Below are 18,147 nucleotides of genomic sequence, written 5' to 3' on the forward strand. Positions count from 1 at the left end.
ATATGCCACCTGGGAAGCCTGAATCCCACACTGGAGTGCCTGGGTTCAAGTCTCGGATCTGCTTCTGATTCCAGCTTCCTGCTAATGCACACCCTGAGAGGCAGCAGGTGATGGCTCAAGGGGCCACCCTTGTGGGAGACCAGGATTTAGCTATGGACGCCTGGCTTTGGCCTCGTCCAGCCTTGGCTGCTGCAAGCATTTGGGGAATAACCCAGCAAATGGGCGATTGCTCTTGGTCTCTCTTCCTTGCAAATAAAACAAATGAGTCAAGAAAAATTTTAAACAGAAAACTAGAAAGTATAAACTCCAAAAGAACAATAATTAACTCTCAAAGTTTTTAGAAAAACTTTTCAAAAGACACTTAAAAAACTAGAAAAGAGACCTTTGCAAAATATGAATCTGACAAAACATTTGTATATGGAGCACACAAAGCATGATTACAACTTAATACCACAAGAAATAAGTTAATTAAAATGGATAAAAAATTTAGACATGTTGCCAAAGAAGATGTACAAATTGCTTGAAATGATACTCAACTACAAGACTCACTAGGGAAACACATTCAGTCATATTATGGGGGCAGGGGTGCACGTGGCACAGCGATTAAGTTGCCACTTGGAATGTCCACATCCTATACTGCAACACCTGGCTCAAGTCCCAGCTACTCGACTTCAACTTCCAACTTCCCACCACTGTGCACCCTGGGAGGCAGCAGGTGTTGGTTTAAGAAGTCGGGTCCCAGGGCCAGCGCTGTGGCACAGTAGGTTTATACCCTGGCCTGAAGCGCTGGCATCCCATATGGGCGCTGGTTCGAGACCTGGCTGCTCCACTTCCAATCCAGCTCTCTGCTGTGGCCTGGGAAAGCAGTAGAAGATGGCCCAAGTCCTTGGGCCCCTGCACCCACGTGGGAGACCTAGAGGAAGCTCCTGGCTCCTGATCAGCACAGCTCTGGCCGTTGCAGCTAACTGGGGAGTGAACCATCGGATGGAAGCCCTCTCTCTCTCTCTCTCTCTCTGCCTCTGCCTCTCCTCTCTCTGTATAACTCTGACTTTCAAGTGAATAAAATAAATCTTTAAAAAATAAAATTAAAAAAATAATAAGTTGGGCCCCTTCCACTCACATGGGAGAACTGGACTGAGTTCTAGGTTCCTGGTTTCACCCTGGCCCAGCCTTGTCTGCTGCCAGTATTTGGGGGAATAAACCAGGATGGAAGATTTGTCTTTCTGTCTCTCTCTCAAATAAAATGAAGGGGGGAAAAATCACGCTGAGAGAGGCAGGGGTCTGCCACAGCAGTTACACCACGTGAGGGGTGGTACTGCAGCACAGTGGGTTAAGCCACCACCTGGGAAGGCCACGTCTCATATCTGAGAGCCTGGGATGCAGTCCTGTCCCCACCTTCCAGTCCAGCTTCCTGTTAATGCACCAGGAGGCAGCAGATGACGACTCAAATACTTGAGTTCCTGTCACCCACTAAGACACCACGGTGGAGTTCCTTTCTCCCGGCTTCAGCCTGACCCAGCCTTGTCTGTTGCGGGCAACTGGGAAGTGAAGCAGTGGATGGAAGACTGATCTGTCTCTCTGACTCATGCTCTGCCTTAAAAAAATAAGTCAAATGAGTAAGTAAACATTAAAAAAAATAATAAAAATGCTGTTCAGGATGCCTGCATCCCATTCAGAGTGCCTGGGTCTGTGTCCTGACTATGTTCCTGGTTCCATCTTCCTGTTCATGCACACCCCGGAAAGCAGTGGTGATGACTCAAGTAACTGGGTTCTGTAACCCATGTCAGAGATGTGGACGAGTTCCTGGCTCTTGGATTCGACCTGGTCCAGCCCTGACTATTGTGGGCACTTGGGAAATGAACTGGAAGACCCAAGATCTATCTGTCTCTGTTTAATTCAACAAAAATAAATAAAAATTCAAATTAAAAATCACAGTAAGTGGCGGGCAGCAGTGGGTTGAGCTGCTGCTTGAGACTCTCTCATCGTGTGTTGGAATATTAGTTTCAGTTCTGGCTGCTCCACTTCTCATCCAGCTTCCTGCTAATACACCTGGGAAGCAGTGGATGATGGTCAAGAGCTTGGGCCTCCGCCACCTTCATGGGAGACCCAGACGGAATTCCTGGCTCCTGGCTTCAGCCTGGTCAAGCCCTGGCTACTGGGGAATGAACCTGCAGATGGAAGAGATCTTTCTCTTTCTCTCTCTCTGTTTTCCTCCCTCCCTTCCTCTCTGCCATGCAACCTTTCAAGTGAATAAATCTCTTAAAAATCATAGTGAAATACCCACAGAATGGCTAACATTAAAAAAAAAAAACTATACTCAGTGTTGGTTAAGATGTACAAAAGTTGGAACCCTCTTTCACTGTTGGTGTGGATGTAAAATGGTACACCTTTCTAGAAAAGTTAGTCATTTCTCGAAAACTTAAAATAAGGTGCTGGCATTGTGGTATAGTAGGTAAAGCTGCCTCATGCAATGCCGGCATCTCATATAGGTGCCGGTTCATGTCCCGGCTGCTCCACTTCCGATCCAGCTCCCTACTAATGGCCTGGGAAGGGTAAGGAAGGATGGCCCAAGTGCTTGGGCCCCGCAGGAGACCTGAAGCTCCTGATTCTGGCTCTGGCTTGGCCTGGCTCTGGCCCCTGCTGCCATTTGGGGAATGGGTCAGTGGATGGAAGATCTCAGTCTCTCCCTTTCTTTTACAAAGTTACACTCTTTCAAGTGAATAAATAAATCTTAAAAAAAAAAATAACTAAGATACCTAACAAATAACCCAGCCTTTCCAAAATCAAAGTAGGTATCTGGGGGCTAGCACTGTGGCATAGGGAGTAAAGCCACCACCTGCAGTGCCACCATCCCATATGGGCGCCAGTTTGAGTCCTGGCTGCTCCCTAATCCAGCTCTCTGCTATGGCTTAGGAAAGCAGTGGAAGATGGCCCAAGTACTTGGGCCCCTGCACCTGAGTGGGAGACCTGGAAGAAACTCCTAGCTACTGGCTTTGGATTAGCACAGCTCCGGCTGTTGCAGCTATTTGAGGAATGAACCACCAGATGGAAGACCTCTCTCTCTCTCTCTCTGGCTCTGCCTTTTTGTAACTCTGCCTTTCAAATAAATAAACAAATCTTAAAAAAAAAAAAAAAGTAGGTATCTGTACAAGGATTTCAACATGTTTGTTTATAGCAGTTTTACTTGAAATAGACAGAAATTGGAAACAAATCAATGTCAACCAACAAGTGATTGGCTATACAAATTATAGTATCTCCACAGACAGAAATGCCACTCAATGATAAAATGGAAGGAACTACTGATAAACACACAAAGTGGATACATTTCAAAATAATCATGCTAAATTTAAAAAGTCAAAACATATTGGGTCATTCTATTTATATAAAATTCTAAAAAGTGCAAACTAATCGACAGTTACACAGAGTGGATCAAAGGTCATCTTTGATGGAGGGATGAAGGGCTGAAAGGGAGGGAGGAAAGGGTTACAGGCGGCAGGGAAACTGGGGATGATGAACACTTCCCTCATCTTGACTGTAGTGATGCTATCACCGTGTACACATGTCCGTATTGGGCACATTACAACTCATGCACTTTACTGAGATTCATTACTTGAATGTCAATAAAACTGTTTTTAAAAACCTGCCACTGGAGGCCGGCGCCACGGCTCACTAGGCTAATCCTCCGCCTTGCGGCGCCGGCACACCAGGTTCTAGTCCCGGTTGGGGCGCTGGATTCTGTCCCGGTTGCCCCTCTTCCAGGCCAGCTCTCTGCGGTGGCCAGGGAGTGCAGTGGAGGATGGCCCAAGTGCTTGGGCCCTGCACCCCATGGGAGACCAGGATAAGTACCTGGCTACTGCCATTGGATCAGCACGGTGCTCCGGCCACAGTGCACCGGCCGCGGCGGCCATTGGAGGGTGAACCAATGGCAAAGGAAGACCTTTCTCTCTGTCTCTCTCTCACTGTCCACTCTGCCTGTCAAAAAAAAACAAAAACAAAAACAAAAAAACAAAAACAAACAAACAAACAAACAAAAACCTGCCACTGGAATGATCTTACAGCCTACTATACAAAGAGACCGCCGCTGTAGGCTGAATTCTGTCTCATAAAAAGATATACTGAAGATCTCTCCTTCCTACTTGTGAATGTGACCTCATTTGGAAACACAGTCTTTGTAAATGTGATTAAGAGACAAGTTAAGATAGGTCATACTGGAGTAGGCTCAGACTCCACTAAGACTGCTGGCTTTATTACAGACAGAGAGGGAGAGGGGGCGACAGAGGTGAGGCAGACACGGGGAGAAGTCAGCCGTGTGACTGGAGAGTGGAAGGACGCCCAGCACTGCCGCCTCCCCGACAAGCCTCCAGGCCCCAAAGGGCACGGCCCTGCCCGACACGCTGACCTCTGACTCCCCATGTGCAGGACTCTCAAAGAGCACGCTGCTGCTGTCTGAAGCTACCAAGGTCATGGTACTTTCTTATAGGTCCTAGGAAATGAAAACTCAACCACTGAAAAACCTCAGGAGTTTTGTGTGTGTGTGTGTGTGTGTGTGTGTGTGTGTGTGTGTGTGTGTTTGGACAGGCAGAGTGGACAGTGAGAGAGACAGAGAGAAATGTCTTCCTTTGCCGTTGGTTCACCCCCCAAGGGCCAATGCGGCCAGCGCACTGCGTTGATCTGAAGCCAGGAGTCAGGTGCCTCTCCTGGTCTCCCAAGCGCTTGGGCCATCCTCCACTGCACTCCCGGGCCACAGCAGAGAGCTGGCCTGGAAGAGGGGCAACCGGGACAGAATCCAGTGCCCTCTCTGGCCTCAGAATCAGCCCTAAAGGCATTCCGATCTGGCTGAAAAGCCCATGAGAGTATTTTAGGCATGGAAAGCCAAGACACTCTGGCAAAAACAAACAAAACAAAAAAAACCTAAATGAAAGATCTCTGTGAGTGAGATCCCAGTGGAAAGAACAGGGCCGGCGCCGCAGCTCACTAGGCTAATCCTCCGCCTAGCGGCGCCGGCACACCGGGTTCTAGTCCCGGTCGGGGTGCCGGATTCTGTCCCGGTTGCCCCTCTTCCAGGCCAGCCCTCTGCTGTGGCCAGGGAGTACAGTGGAGGATGGCCCAGGTGCTTGGGCCCTGCACCCCATGGGAGACCAGGAAAAGCACCTGGCTCCTGGCTCCTGCCATCGGATCAGCGCGGTGCGCCGGCCGCAGCGCGCCAGCCGCGGCAGCCATTGGAGGGTGAACCAACGGCAAAAGGAAGACCTTTCTCTCTGTCTCTCTCTCTCACTGTCCACTCTGCCTGTAAAAAAAAAAAAAAAAAAAGAACAGGTCTCCAAAGAAGGAGGTACCTTTCTCTGAAGGGAGGAGAGAACCTCCACTTTGACTATGACCTTGTCTAAACAAGATAAGAGTCGGAGAACTCAGAGGGCTTCCATAGCTTTGGAAACTCATGACTGGAGCATAGGGAGACTACTGATGCCATAGACAGGAGTGTCAATTGGTAAAGTCAACAACAGGAGTCACTGTGCACTTACTCCTCATGTAGGATCTCTGTCCTTAATGTGCTGTACATTGAGACTTAATGCTATAATGAGTACTCAAACAGTATATTTCACTTTGTGTTTCTATGGGGGTTCAAACTGTTGAAATCTTTACTTAATGTATACTAAACTGATCTTCTGTAAAAAAAAAAAAAGAAGAAGAAGAAGAAGAAGAAGAAATTATCAATTCCCAACTTGACTCTCACTGGGATTAAACATGACAATAGGTCTGATCTGATTTCATCATCATTTAAAAAATCACCTAATTTTTTCACTTTATGCTTCTGTGTGGGAGCAAACTGTTGAAATCTTTACTTAATGTATGCTAAACTGATCTTCTGTATATAAAGAGAATCGAAAATGAATCTTGATGTGATTGGAAGGGGAGAGGGAGTGGGAAAGGGGAGGGTTGCAGGTGGGAGGCACGTTATAGGGGGGAAGCCATTGTAATCCATAAGCTGTACTTTGGAAATTTATATTCATTAAATAAAAGTTAAAAAAAAAAAAAAAGAATCCGGTACCCCAACCGGAACTAGAACCTGGTGTGCCGGCGTCACAGGTGGAGGATTAGTCTAGTGAGCCGCGGCGCCAGCCAACTTCAGGAGTTTTATATTTATGTGAAACATGTTTAATGGCTATTATTTCTAAAAGCAATTTTTTTCCTATAAGGAAATGTATTCAAAATTTATTTTAATCGCAGAATAGCCAGTGGGTCACACAGACACATAAAGGTACTATGTTTCCAGATATATAAATACATATAAAATAAATCATGGGTCTGGTACTGTGGTGTAGCAGGTAAAGCCACCGCCTGCAGTACCAGCATCCCATATGGGTGCCAGTTTGAGTTCCGGCTGCTCCACTTCCGATCCAGCTCTCTGCTATGGTCTGGGAAAGCAGTAGATGGCCCAAATGCTTGAGCCCCTACATCTGCGTGGGAGACCTGGAAGAGGCTCCTGGCTCCTGGCTCTGGATCGGCCCATTTGGGGAGGGAACCAGCAGATGGAAGACCTCTCTCTCTCTCTGCCTCTGCCTCTCTCTAACTCTGCCTTTCAAATAAATTAAAATTAAAAAAAAAATAAAATAAATGGTACACAGGTAAGGCATAAGTTCCAGACAAATGCTTTTTTTCATATGTGTGATCTACCCCTGATACTCCAAGTTTTTACGTTTTCTTAAAAAATAGAAAAGCAATTACAACTATTAATAGCTTAGAACTTGTCATAATAGTAAATAATTTTGAAAACTTAACGTGCAATGAAAGATTTACAGGTTGAATCTGTTAAAGCCGAGATTCATTCCTAAATGTCTCTCAGCAGCGCAGAAACAAAAAAGGATTTTTACTACAGCCTTTCGACGACTTCTTAATATTTCCTTGACAGACCTGATTTTAAAGCACTAGCCCTGATATTTGTAAGTTTCATGTTAGACGACAGAGGAAGGCTGTTTCTCCTCAGAAAGTAGGCTTCCCGAAACACTGCAGAAGCGCCGCGTCAGCACGACGCAGCCTCTGCAGACAGCGCCTCTCTGAAGGTCTCCCGTGCTCCGGGTGTGAACTGTCAGTTAACCAGGACGACAGGACAGAGAGGGCGGGGCGTGCCTTCACTCAGCCAATGAGAGGCAGGCACTGGCCGGTGCCGGCCCTTCAGGCACCAGGCAGGCTCCTGCTGCAGACCTAGGCAATGAGGGACGGCTCTTCCCTGTAACCTGGGCAGGGAGGCGAGAGGGAGTGGGGGAGCCTGGGACACAGTGGTTCCGACAGGAGCACCTGAGGAAACGTCGCAGAGAAAGTCCTGCTAACTGTCAGAGAGCAGCGTGAACGAATTGACCACAGAGAAAAAAATGCTGCGCTAAGCGTGTGAGGTGTTTGCTCATTGCGATCACGGCAAGGGTGCTCTCTCTAAACCATGAAGTAATGAGAACGGACAATAATGACAACAGACTGGGATTTCTAAGATTCAATTATGAACAGCTGGTTAGCCAAAAAGCAAACAGCAAACTGCGACACAGCGCTCCAAGGAAACTCACACCCTAAGCGCATCTGTTCACACAGGTGCAGGCACAAAGGCGTGTGTGCCCTGAGCCCTTACTTGTGCTTGGCCCACAACAAGAGCTCTGTGAACGGCAGTGTGTCATCCTGGGACACATGATCTGAGTTTTCACTCTCAAACCAAGACACCAACATTCCCACCACCTACAAAGAGCTCACAGGTGCATGCTCTGTACTCTCACATCCCACTGTACCCCTAAACCGTTACAGACACATGCTTCAGAGTACGTTGGGTGGGGGGGAGTTATTTACTTGAAAGAGTTAGAGAAAGTAGTCTTCCATCCACTGGTTCACTCCTCAAGTGGTCCCAATGAGTAGGAGCTGGGCTGAAGCCAGGAGCCAGGAGCTTCCTCCAGGTCTTCCATGTGAGTCACACAGGCCCAAACACTTGGGCCACCTTTCGCTGCTCTCCAGGCCATTAGCAGGGAGCTGGATCACAAGTGAGGCAGCCGGGACATGAACTGGTGCCCACATGGCGCTGTGCCACAATGCTGGCCCCCAGAGTCCATTTTTGATTCACATTCATTTCAGATGCTGCCCAGCCCTGATTTTATCCAGGCATGATTTTATCCTAACTGGGAGGAAGGGAGTGGAGGGCAGAGGCATAACTAAAGAACCACAGAGAAACATCAAGGGTTCTTTATCTTAGCACTAGACCAGGGTCAGCCAAGGTTTTCTGCAAAGGTCCAGACAGCAAACACTTTTTGTCTTTGCAGCACAAATCCAGCCCAGACAAGTACAAATGAAAATGGCGGTGTTCCAATAAAACTATTTATGGACACTGCAATGTAAATTTCAGGTAACTTTCCCATGTCAAGAAAAGTCATCTTTTTATTATTTTTTCCAACTATCTGAAAATGTAAAAATATATCTATGGACCAGATTTGGCATGAGGGTCATGGTTGGACGAACCCTGGATTAAAATATGTTTTAGACTCAGCCAGCAAAGACTTGAATTTCAGGTATCCCCCGATCAGTTATTTACAGATCCCTGATATCTGAGGGTGAGCAAAAGTGACTCTGAGAACTATGAAGGGAGGAAACTGCTCGGGTGTAACTGTCATTCAGACATCCTTAAACACCCACACACACACGCCCCAAAACAAAACTTTTTTGGGTGCCACATAATCTAAAAGAGTAAGTAGCTAGGGAGTAAGTTTGTATACGTGGGTGCTTCTTAGATGCTACTTTGGGGCATCAAAAATTTCAGGGGAAAAGGGAACAGCACTGGTAAAGGTGTGACGTTCAGAGTGGTTCCTGTGCCCACTGGAAGGGGAGTGAGTTACCTCACTCCACGACCCTCCGATACAGGGACCAACTGTACGAACTACGCAACGTCGTATTTACTGCTTTAAAATAGAAATGTGCACCGTCCCATGTGTGTCTTGCTGCCCTCCACATGAACAATTTAAAGTCTGAAGCCAGAACTATTTTTACGTGTACTACGGTGTTCTTTAAATATTTGCATTTTATGCTTCAGAGCAATCTTCCATTGAAGGGGGTACTGTTTTCTGACCATGGCTACAGCTCTCCTGGGCCTCTGACAACGTTTCTGTTAGGTTCCACAAACACGTCAAGAAAATGAATGTGTAAGAAGGAATTAGGAGAGAGAGTGGATCTCGGGCAGTCTTGGAGACAGCGTGAGAGGCATCTGGTAATACACGTGTTCAAAGTGACTGCTCACAGGGAGGCCACTTGCTGGTAGCACTCAGTGTGCCTGCTTCACCACTGCATCTATTTTGGATACCAAATGCACACCATGAAAATTAGTTAACTGGTGCGTTAACCAACCCTGTGGTACTGTTAACAATGCCTGCCTCACTGAGGTGGTGGTAAGGATTTTAGGAGATAATAAATCATACTCAACAACAGTAGTTTATTCTTATCTCCATTATAAAGAAAAGCAACCAAGGTGCAAATGATTTTATAACTTGTGGCATGTTGTGGCATAGTGGGTAAAGCCACCACCTGCAGTGCCAGTATCCCATATGGGTGCCAGTTCAAGTCCTGGCTGCTCTATTGCCAATCCAGCTCCTTACTAATGCACCTGGAAAGGTAGCAGAAGCTGGTCCAAGTCCCTGGGCCCCTGCACCAATTTGGGAGACCTGGAGGAAGCTCCTGGCTCCTGGCTTCGGCCTGGCTCAGCCCTGGTCATTGTGGCCATTTGGGGAGTGAACCAACAGATGGAGACCTCTCTCTCTCACTCTCTCTCTCTCTCTCTAACTCTGCCTTTCAAATAAATAAAATAATATTTTTAAAAAAAGATTTTATACCTTGTTCAATACAATGTTGTCGATATGTGGGTGTGCCTAAATCTAAAGTCTATTCTCTCTGACTCCTATAAGCTAAGAAATCCAGTTTAACACTAAAAACAGGCCAGGTATAAACAGGAGCTGAGGGGAATCCAATCTCTCTAAGCTCATCAAAAATTATGTGAGAAAACAACTGTCTACTTTTCCTGGCTAACTTGTGATCTTAAATAAGGAAAACAGTCGTTCACTGCATTAGTGAGCAGAAGTAGCAGAGACGCAAGTCTCTTACATCACAGGTACCGGAGCAAGCAATATTTAACAACTACTCTCCCTCTTTATATTCTGGAGAAAAACAAAAAACCTGGTTGTTTTAAAGATCATTGTTCATTATGTAACTACCCACCTCCCTGGGCACACAGGTCATTTTATTCATGAGTGCTTCAGCTACTGTCTCAAAATAAATTCAGGAGGGCTGATTTAAAATGCTGTTTTACATATCTCCATTTTTTATTTTAGTTCCTTAAAGATTTATTTATTTAGTTGAAAGTCAGAATTACATGGAGAGAAGGAGAGACAAGAGAGGGAGAGAGAGGGTGGGGCTTTCCATCTCCTACTTCACTCCTCAGCCGGCTGCAATGGCCAAGGACGAGCCAGGCTGGAGCTGGGAGCCAGGAGCTTCCTATCTGGGTCTCCTACATGCATGGCAGGGGCACAAACACTAGAGCTATCCTCTATTGCTTTTCCCAGGCCATCAGCAGGGAGCTCGGTTGAAAGTGGAGCAGCCAGACACCAGCCCCTCAGTTTTTTTAAAAAGGAATTTTCTAGAACCCCAACTCTGAAATTAAAACTGTTTTTGACAGCTTCACTCTTGTATTCAGCATACATTATAGTCTATAAATAAGTGTCAATTACATAGTTCACTTCCAGCTTTCTACCTGGTTAGCAACATATAACCCAACACTTGAAATTTATAACAATTCAAACTTCAAAGTTTTTGAAATTCTGTTTAAAATTCTGTCAGCACATTAAAGACACCTGACACATTAAGAGACACCTGACATAGCAGGAAATAAATTCTGATGTTAGTAGCAACAATTACCAGTCTTTTAAAGCGACGCCCCTCTTCAGAAACAGGTGAAAGTCAGTTAATTTTCAAATAAGTGTTTCTCTCTCCACGTACACTTCCTGTGTACAGCTGGCCATATGGTAAGTGCAAATTTAAAGAAGTTTTCAAAAGCCTGCCATGTTTTTCCTGTCGCATTTAAACAGAATTTAAAATATAGTCTAAAAAATGAGTTTATAGGAAAAACAGCAACAGTACACAACAGATAGCCCACCTGCCATGTTCTCAGAATATTCGAATATTCGAACACTGAAATAAGGAATCCCAAAAAAAAAAAAAAAAAAAAAAAGGACACACTGTACAGCAAACAAATAAAAAAAAAAAAAAAGGAAAGGAAGCCTGCACTGCAGCCCGGCCAGCACTGAACAGGCGGCATTTCATCTCAGGAACAGAAAGTCGAAGCCTCCACACGCGGGCTGCGTGATGCAGGGACTTTTCAGAACCCCGCCTCTGAAACGCTCTGCAGCAGCAGCAGCAAGAGTAGAACGCTGGTGTTCTAGGCAAATTAACTTTTGAGCGCCCCAGCCCTGGGCTTTCTGGTTAAAGCCCTCTCCAGATTTCTCCTGCCCTTCCTTCCCGGGTACAGCATTCCTTTGTTACACTATTTCAATAACAAAGAACCCAGAAACCCTCCCAGCCCCCACCCAAAGCAACCAGCCACCAACGCTCAGAAAAATTCCTCACAGAAGAATGCACTAATAAACCCAAACAAAGTACCTTTACGGTGGAGGAAGAAAACCAATTGCTTCCAGTTTAAAATGTTAGTCTGGTTATCTCATTTGCAGATACAGCAACACTGCAGGTCTGGAGAAAAGCTAAAAGAACTCAAAGGATTTGTGCCTAAGTGGGAAAGAGTTCCAGTTCAGCTCAGCCCCAGGACTGTGTTCAGTCTGCAGTTACAGCCTGAGCGCCTCCCGCTCAGTGTGGACGCCCCTACTGCATCCACTTGGACACGAAATCCCCACCGCAACTCCAAGGTGCCTCGCCCTCCAGCCGAGCCTGACTTTGCGCTCACCTGAGCTCTCCCTCCGGTAACCCATTTAGCTTCAAACTGTCAGGACGATCGCGCCTTCTCCGGTAGAGACCTGAATGCGAAAGCTCTTTCAGTCGTAATGCAGTCATACTTCTCTCCACACAAGGCCACTGACACTTGAAAGCAGCGCGGCTGCCGTGTCTCCCGGTGAGGGACCTCAGCGCACCTGACTCACAGTTGGAACCCTCCACGCAGGGCAGGCCAGGCTGCGAGAGCACCGCTTCCTGTTTCTCGCAGGCACACACCCTCCTCAGCAAGGCATGACTTGCCTTATCTCTGGGCCCTGCACTTTGGTGAGGGGGGACCTGCCGCCGAGAAGGCGGTCGCCCACATGTTTACTAATAAGCAAAGTGTTACTGTTGGGAATAATCACACAGATTCCTTTGTAAGCCTTTTCAGGACTGTTCTGAATTAAAATTGAGCTAAAAAGCTTCAGTTAGATAATGACTAAAGAAGGGTCCTATCCGGTTTTATTTGCCAGGAAATCCATTAACATTTCACAGGCAGCTGTCAGTTTAAAGAAAGTGCCTTGTCATCATGAGCTCTTTGGGACATTTTCCTTAAAAAAACAAAACAAAACAAAAAACCCTCCTAGCGGGAAGCAGTCCAATTCCTCCCTCTCACCACTCTAAATCCTCTGTGGAGGGGAAGGAAGTCCACCACCCTCTCTCATTAAATATTACTCAAAAACTCCAAACGAAAGGAAGATGCTTTCTTCTGTCAACCTCCATTAAATGATTCTTTAAAAAAGGTTTATTTATTTATTTGGAAGTCAGAATTACACAGAGAGAGGGAGAGACAGAAAGAGATCTTCCATCTGCTGGTTCACTCCCCGAATGGCCACCAACTGCCAAGCTAAAGCCAGAAGCCAGGAGCTCCTTCTGGGTCTCCCGTGTGGGTGCAGGGGCCCAAGCACTTGAGCCATCTTCCACTGCTTTCCCAGGTGCATCAGCAGGGAGCTGCATGGGAAGTGAAACAGCTGGGACTAGAACTGGCACCTATATGGGATGTAGGTGTCGCAGGTGGCAGCTTAAATGCTGTTTTATTCGTATGTTTTCTCTGAGATGGCGACATCGGGAAGAAAGTCCCAATGCTGGATGTGAGCGGGGGTGTGGAAGACCACTTCTTTGTCCCTCAGCCCCGAATGATGTGAGTACAAGGGCAGACACAGTTCTGTCCTCTGAATGGGTTAGCCCCAGTCAGTACAAATCACCATACCACAGCTTGATTCTGGTACGAATGAGAATTTCTCTTCAACAACTTGTACCATCCTCTTGCCTTCTAGAATCCCCTCAACAATAATAGCACAAATAGGTCTAATACCTTCTTTACACTAAGGGACAGAGAGTTAATATACTCCCCTCTCCAGGAGTATCTGCATTATAAATACAAGCATTAGGATACTCCACAAGGAAAGCAGTGTCTCTATCTTATTCTCACTCAGGACATCCTTAGCTCCCTTAGGGTCACTGTTTGACCCTAGTTCCATGGCCCAAATAAAAAACAAATCACTTTTTTAACAGCCATTAAAATATAAACATTTCTGAAGATGCAGGGGAAAATGTAGTGATTTTGTTAGTGTGTTGGATTTAATTAGTCAGGAAACATGTCTTTACTTTTTATTTAAAAGAAAATAAGACGGGCCAGTGTTGCAGTACTGTGAGTTAAGCTGCAGCCTGTGATGCCAGCATCCCACCTGGGAATTCAGGTTAGAGTCCCCATGCTCTGCTTCCAATCCAGCTCCCTGCTGATGCGCCTGGGAAAGCAGAAGAAGATGGCCCAAGTGCCTGGGGCCCTGCACTCACGTGGGAGACCTAGAAGAAGCTCCTGGCTTTGGGCAGGCCTCACCCTGGCCATTGTAGTCATTTGGGGAGTCAACCAGCAGATGGAAGATCTCTCTCTATATATATTTCTTCCCACCCCTCACTGTAACTGTGCCTTTCAAATAACTAAATAAATCTTTTTTTTTAATAAAATAAACAGAAATAGTTTAGAAGATTTGCAAGTCTTCTTCCAAAGCCGTATGAGCCTAAGATCTAAAGTAGGGAAAGTTTTAAAGTTTACAGTAACAGAAACATGTAAGATTAGAACTCCTCGAATATCCATTCTTTAACCTTTGGTCAAGACATGTGAAAAAACAAGAGAAACAACCGCTGATCTTCACTCTGGGCATCCAGCTGTCTGAAGAGTAAAATACAAATCAGTTGTATATTCTCTGCAAACATAGAACCCAACATTAAGTGTGACCTGCTTCTATGGGAAAAGGTGATTAAAAAATGAATACAGTGTGCTGACAAGGACAAAGAGCATGGTGACTACTGAAGGTTACCAGACAGGAAACACCTACCATGTAGGAGGAGTCCCACTTCTGATGAGTCTAGGGTTAAAAGGATGTGAATAGAGGAACAGAAAAAAACAGTCCCCAAGCTGTGTAACAAGCACGCTGAAACAATTCTTGCCCTTTGACTTTTAAGATGTCTGGGCTTGGTGTGTAGGAATTTCAGCAAATAAGTGCATACATTCTAATGAAACTGCCATCACTGCATAAAACCAAATTCTGGGCCTTTGGGGAAAGTTCTTTTAGCCGTCTCATCCACGAAGACAGTGATGTAGAAAGCACAGCCCTCTCTCTCTGCCTGCCCCCTTTGGTGCACTAAGACTTGACAGTGATAGAAGGAGAACTAGAGGAAAACAGGCAGGCACCAGCAGGCACCCACATAATTTCTGAAAGCAAAAAGCACCAAAGCCACAAAATACACCATGGACTAGCTCCTCCCCACACAGAGTCCCCGAAACTAGCACCAGGGGCAAGGACACACCCAGTGTACACAGCAGGAGCTGCCAGCCCAAAGCGGGGTTTCAGGTCCCCATCTTCACTTCTTTCAAACACACTTTCCCACAGAAACCGAGTTATCAATTAATTGTGCCTCAATTCTAAGAACGGGCGGATCTTCACTGTCTTAAGATGACCTTGACAGTGCCGAGGCCTGGGTAACTGCCCTCACTGCCTTTCACTTACCTAAGGAGACTTTTCACTTAAGCACTCTGAATAAAATCTGTAAAGACCCATCCTGTAGAATCTCCACTCTCACTTTCCTCAAGGCCTCACGCCTGCACAGTTCTCACAACCCAGGATCACAGCTCTTCCCAGACAGGGTCCCTGATGGGGAGCTTCCGACCTGCTACAACTCCAGGCCTGACAGCAAGGGAGAACAGCTCACAGAAACCGCCAGGCCCATCCCTACAGCCTTCCCTTCTCTCCTGCCCTGACCTCAACCTGCAGGGTTTCTTTGGATCTGTGCTCTGACTGCTGGCATGAGCAGAAGGCTGTTTTTAATGTCACGGGCACAGCCGGCACTGATCTCCCCTCCAGGTTTACGCTCTGCACTGAATGTAGCTCTTTGGGGCATTGCCCACAGCCTGTCTCCGCCTTGTCTAACTTCTCACCCCACAGCTGCCCATGTTCTGGGGTCACGGGCCTTCCTGCGGAAGACGCGCAGGAGTAAGCCCACCACCAACACTGCCTCCCTCTCACCTGTTCACTTATCGTGTATTTACTCTGAGCCTGCACTGGGCTACATATTGCTTTCAGAAAAGTTCCTTTCGTCCCCTCTTAACTTCTCTCGGCCGCTGACGGACCTTTCTTCCACCAGTCTTACTCTCCTTCAACATGTAAGCAGATCACTTACTGACCCTGTTTGTAATACAGGCCCGATGGGGAGAACCTGGCGATACTTGGCGCCAGCTGAGCCTGCTCCCCACCCCCATGCACTGGACACCAGGCAGTTCCTAGGACACACTGTCCCTCCTCTTCCCCTCCCAGCCTGTGCACACGCAGCCTCATTAAGACTAGAAGTGTCTCTGGCAGAACCAGCCCCTGGTCATGCCACCACCAGGACCAGCTTTTCCACAAAGTCTTCCAGAACCCATACAACACAATCCCCTTCCTCCCAGGGCTCCCCATGTGTCCTCATGTCCTCACCATCAGAGGACCCCATGACACGCTAGCTCCTATCCACCTTTGCCCTTGGGTACCAGCTCCTGGAGGGCAGCAATTCGATTATATCTAAATTATCACCACGCCTGAGGGCCAGGGATAAGGCAAACACTCCCATCTGTTAGATAAAGAAATTCTTTGCTTTATTTAACCAATTGATTTTGACAGCCTACTCATTTTAGAATGCTATGTTTGAGATGAATCCTCCAGAATTTTGAAAATGTTTTTGCAGTGAACACACAATATGACCTAAAAGGGATTTAAAAAGACATATCCATTGGATAGTTTGGAAAATTTTACTTTCTTGGTGAGATTTTAGAGTTTCTAACAACCCTGAAGGTTTCATATTTGTAGAATTGAACAGCACCTTCCTTAAGGATTAAAAACTTTCCACTTGGGATAAGAAAACATAATCTAGATTTTTACCTAAACTTATAATAGCCTGGTGACCCTTCAGGTATAGGAAGGTAAGCAAACCTACTGGAACATTAAGCCCCTACAATTGATCACTACTGTCGCTGAATCATCAGATCTTTCACCTGTACAGTTAAGAGAGCTGCATATTAGCATACATGGCAAAGTGACAGTTAACCGGGGATCCTGATGGTACCTTTTATACCAGGGATCCAAGGCTGGCAAACTGGTCTTGCAGCTACTGCATTGCCATGCCACTGACTTCCTTGTGTGATATATAATAAGAGAAGAAATGCCAGGTTTTGCACTAACTTTTTAACCTTGATAAAAACAAAAACAAAACTCTTTTATACTTTAAGTTTTATCTTATGAACAATTATTTACAGGGAAAACCAAACTTTAATAAAACAAGACTGTCCTTTCAGACACTATTTCCCATGTACATTCATCCTGTAAACACTCCTTTGCTAGTCACACATTAGAAGACCTAAATGGGGCCCCTCTGGGCTACAGACATGAAGGAAGTATTATACAGAAGAGTACTAGGCAGAAGAGTCCAGGCAACAGTTTCCCATTTTGAGTAGGTTCAAGCTTGAATCAACCAGAACTGGGGGCGGGGGAGACTAAGTTGCCCACATATGGTATCAGAATCCCTGATTCAAGTCCTGGCTCTGTTTCTGATCCAGCTTCCTGCTAGTGCACCTGGGAGCAGCAGATGCTGTCCCAAGTACTTGGGTCCCTGCCACCCTTTTGGAAAAGCAGGATTGAGTCCCTGGTTCCTGGCTTCAGCCTGGCCCAGTCCCAGCAATCGTGGGTATTTAGGGAGTGAACCAGCAGATGGAAGGTTTGTTTTCTTTCTCTTTGAAATAAAATGAAAAAAAAAAAAAATCAACTATGGCAAGGAACACACAGTTTTTTGTACAGTTGTGTACAAAAAACTGTTCAGAGTGGGGGGAAAACACCAAAAATACAGCCCATTCACAAGTAGATGACACTGTCACCATCTACAACCTCCTCTGAACTTTTTCAATAATCAGCCTTCCGGTAACGCTGACACATCCAAGTGGCTAGGGTGAGCTTTTATCAAAAGGTCACGCAAACCTGACTGTGCTATTCTGAGTCAGAAATCTGCAGTAGTCTCTCTTACAACACCAGTCACCTACAGTCTTCTGTTGGATAATTACCAAATGGACGCAAAGGCACTGACATAATATGGTAAGTTTTCCTGGCATAGTTCCAAAGAATTTTGAGTGAAATTTCAAATAATGTATCCAATCCTGTATCTTTAAGGGGCTCAAGGAAAGTACAGGGCTGGTTGATGAAAGGGCACAAAAGGGAACCAAGTGCTGGTATTTCCACGTTTGGAAACTTTGCTAAGCAGACAGGAAGTCCTGTAACTACTGGAGCCTCAATATTTCCATCTGGAGCTAGAGCAGCTAAATCAGATGATCTCAATGGTCTCTCCCAAGATTGAGACCGCTTGCTTCTAAGAAGGCCCTGTGAAACAGCATGAACAGTGCTGACAACACCCCCTGAGCATCACAGCTTCCACCAGAAACCCACTCCTGGATGAAATAGGACTACAGGGAGTATATACTTAGCTGCTCAACAAACTCTTCCCCAAAGCCTGGTGCACACCAGGCCTCTGAATGCGGAGGCAGGAGCAGAGGAAAAAGACTGCTGCTCCTGATCCACACTCCCTGGGCCCCTTCTCCTTGGTCACAGACAGGACATAAAAGGACACCAAAGG

The 18,147-nt window shown here is 46.2% G+C and overlaps 1 protein-coding gene across 16 annotated transcripts in view; it reads right to left on the reverse strand.

The window, feature by feature from the left end:
• Positions 1-18,147, reverse strand: part of LIMS1 (LIM zinc finger domain containing 1) — a 153,500-nt gene that overhangs the window by 47,859 nt on the left and 87,494 nt on the right. The window contains exon 1 of one of the 16 annotated variants that reach the window (XM_002710016.4): positions 11,969-12,428. The exons of 13 other annotated variants lie outside the window; for them this stretch is intronic. In XM_002710016.4, coding sequence (XP_002710062.1) covers positions 11,969-12,075 — 107 coding nt within the window. In that variant the 5' untranslated portion in view covers positions 12,076-12,428. Of the gene's footprint in view, positions 1-11,670; positions 11,823-11,968; positions 12,429-18,147 lie in introns of those variants that run through there. 2 more of the 16 variants (XM_008252922.4, XM_070068689.1) reach the window with 2 other exon arrangements.

This window comes from Oryctolagus cuniculus, chromosome 2 (genome assembly GCF_964237555.1).
Source record: "Oryctolagus cuniculus chromosome 2, mOryCun1.1, whole genome shotgun sequence".
In the NCBI taxonomy this organism is placed as follows: Eukaryota; Metazoa; Chordata; class Mammalia; order Lagomorpha; family Leporidae; genus Oryctolagus; species Oryctolagus cuniculus.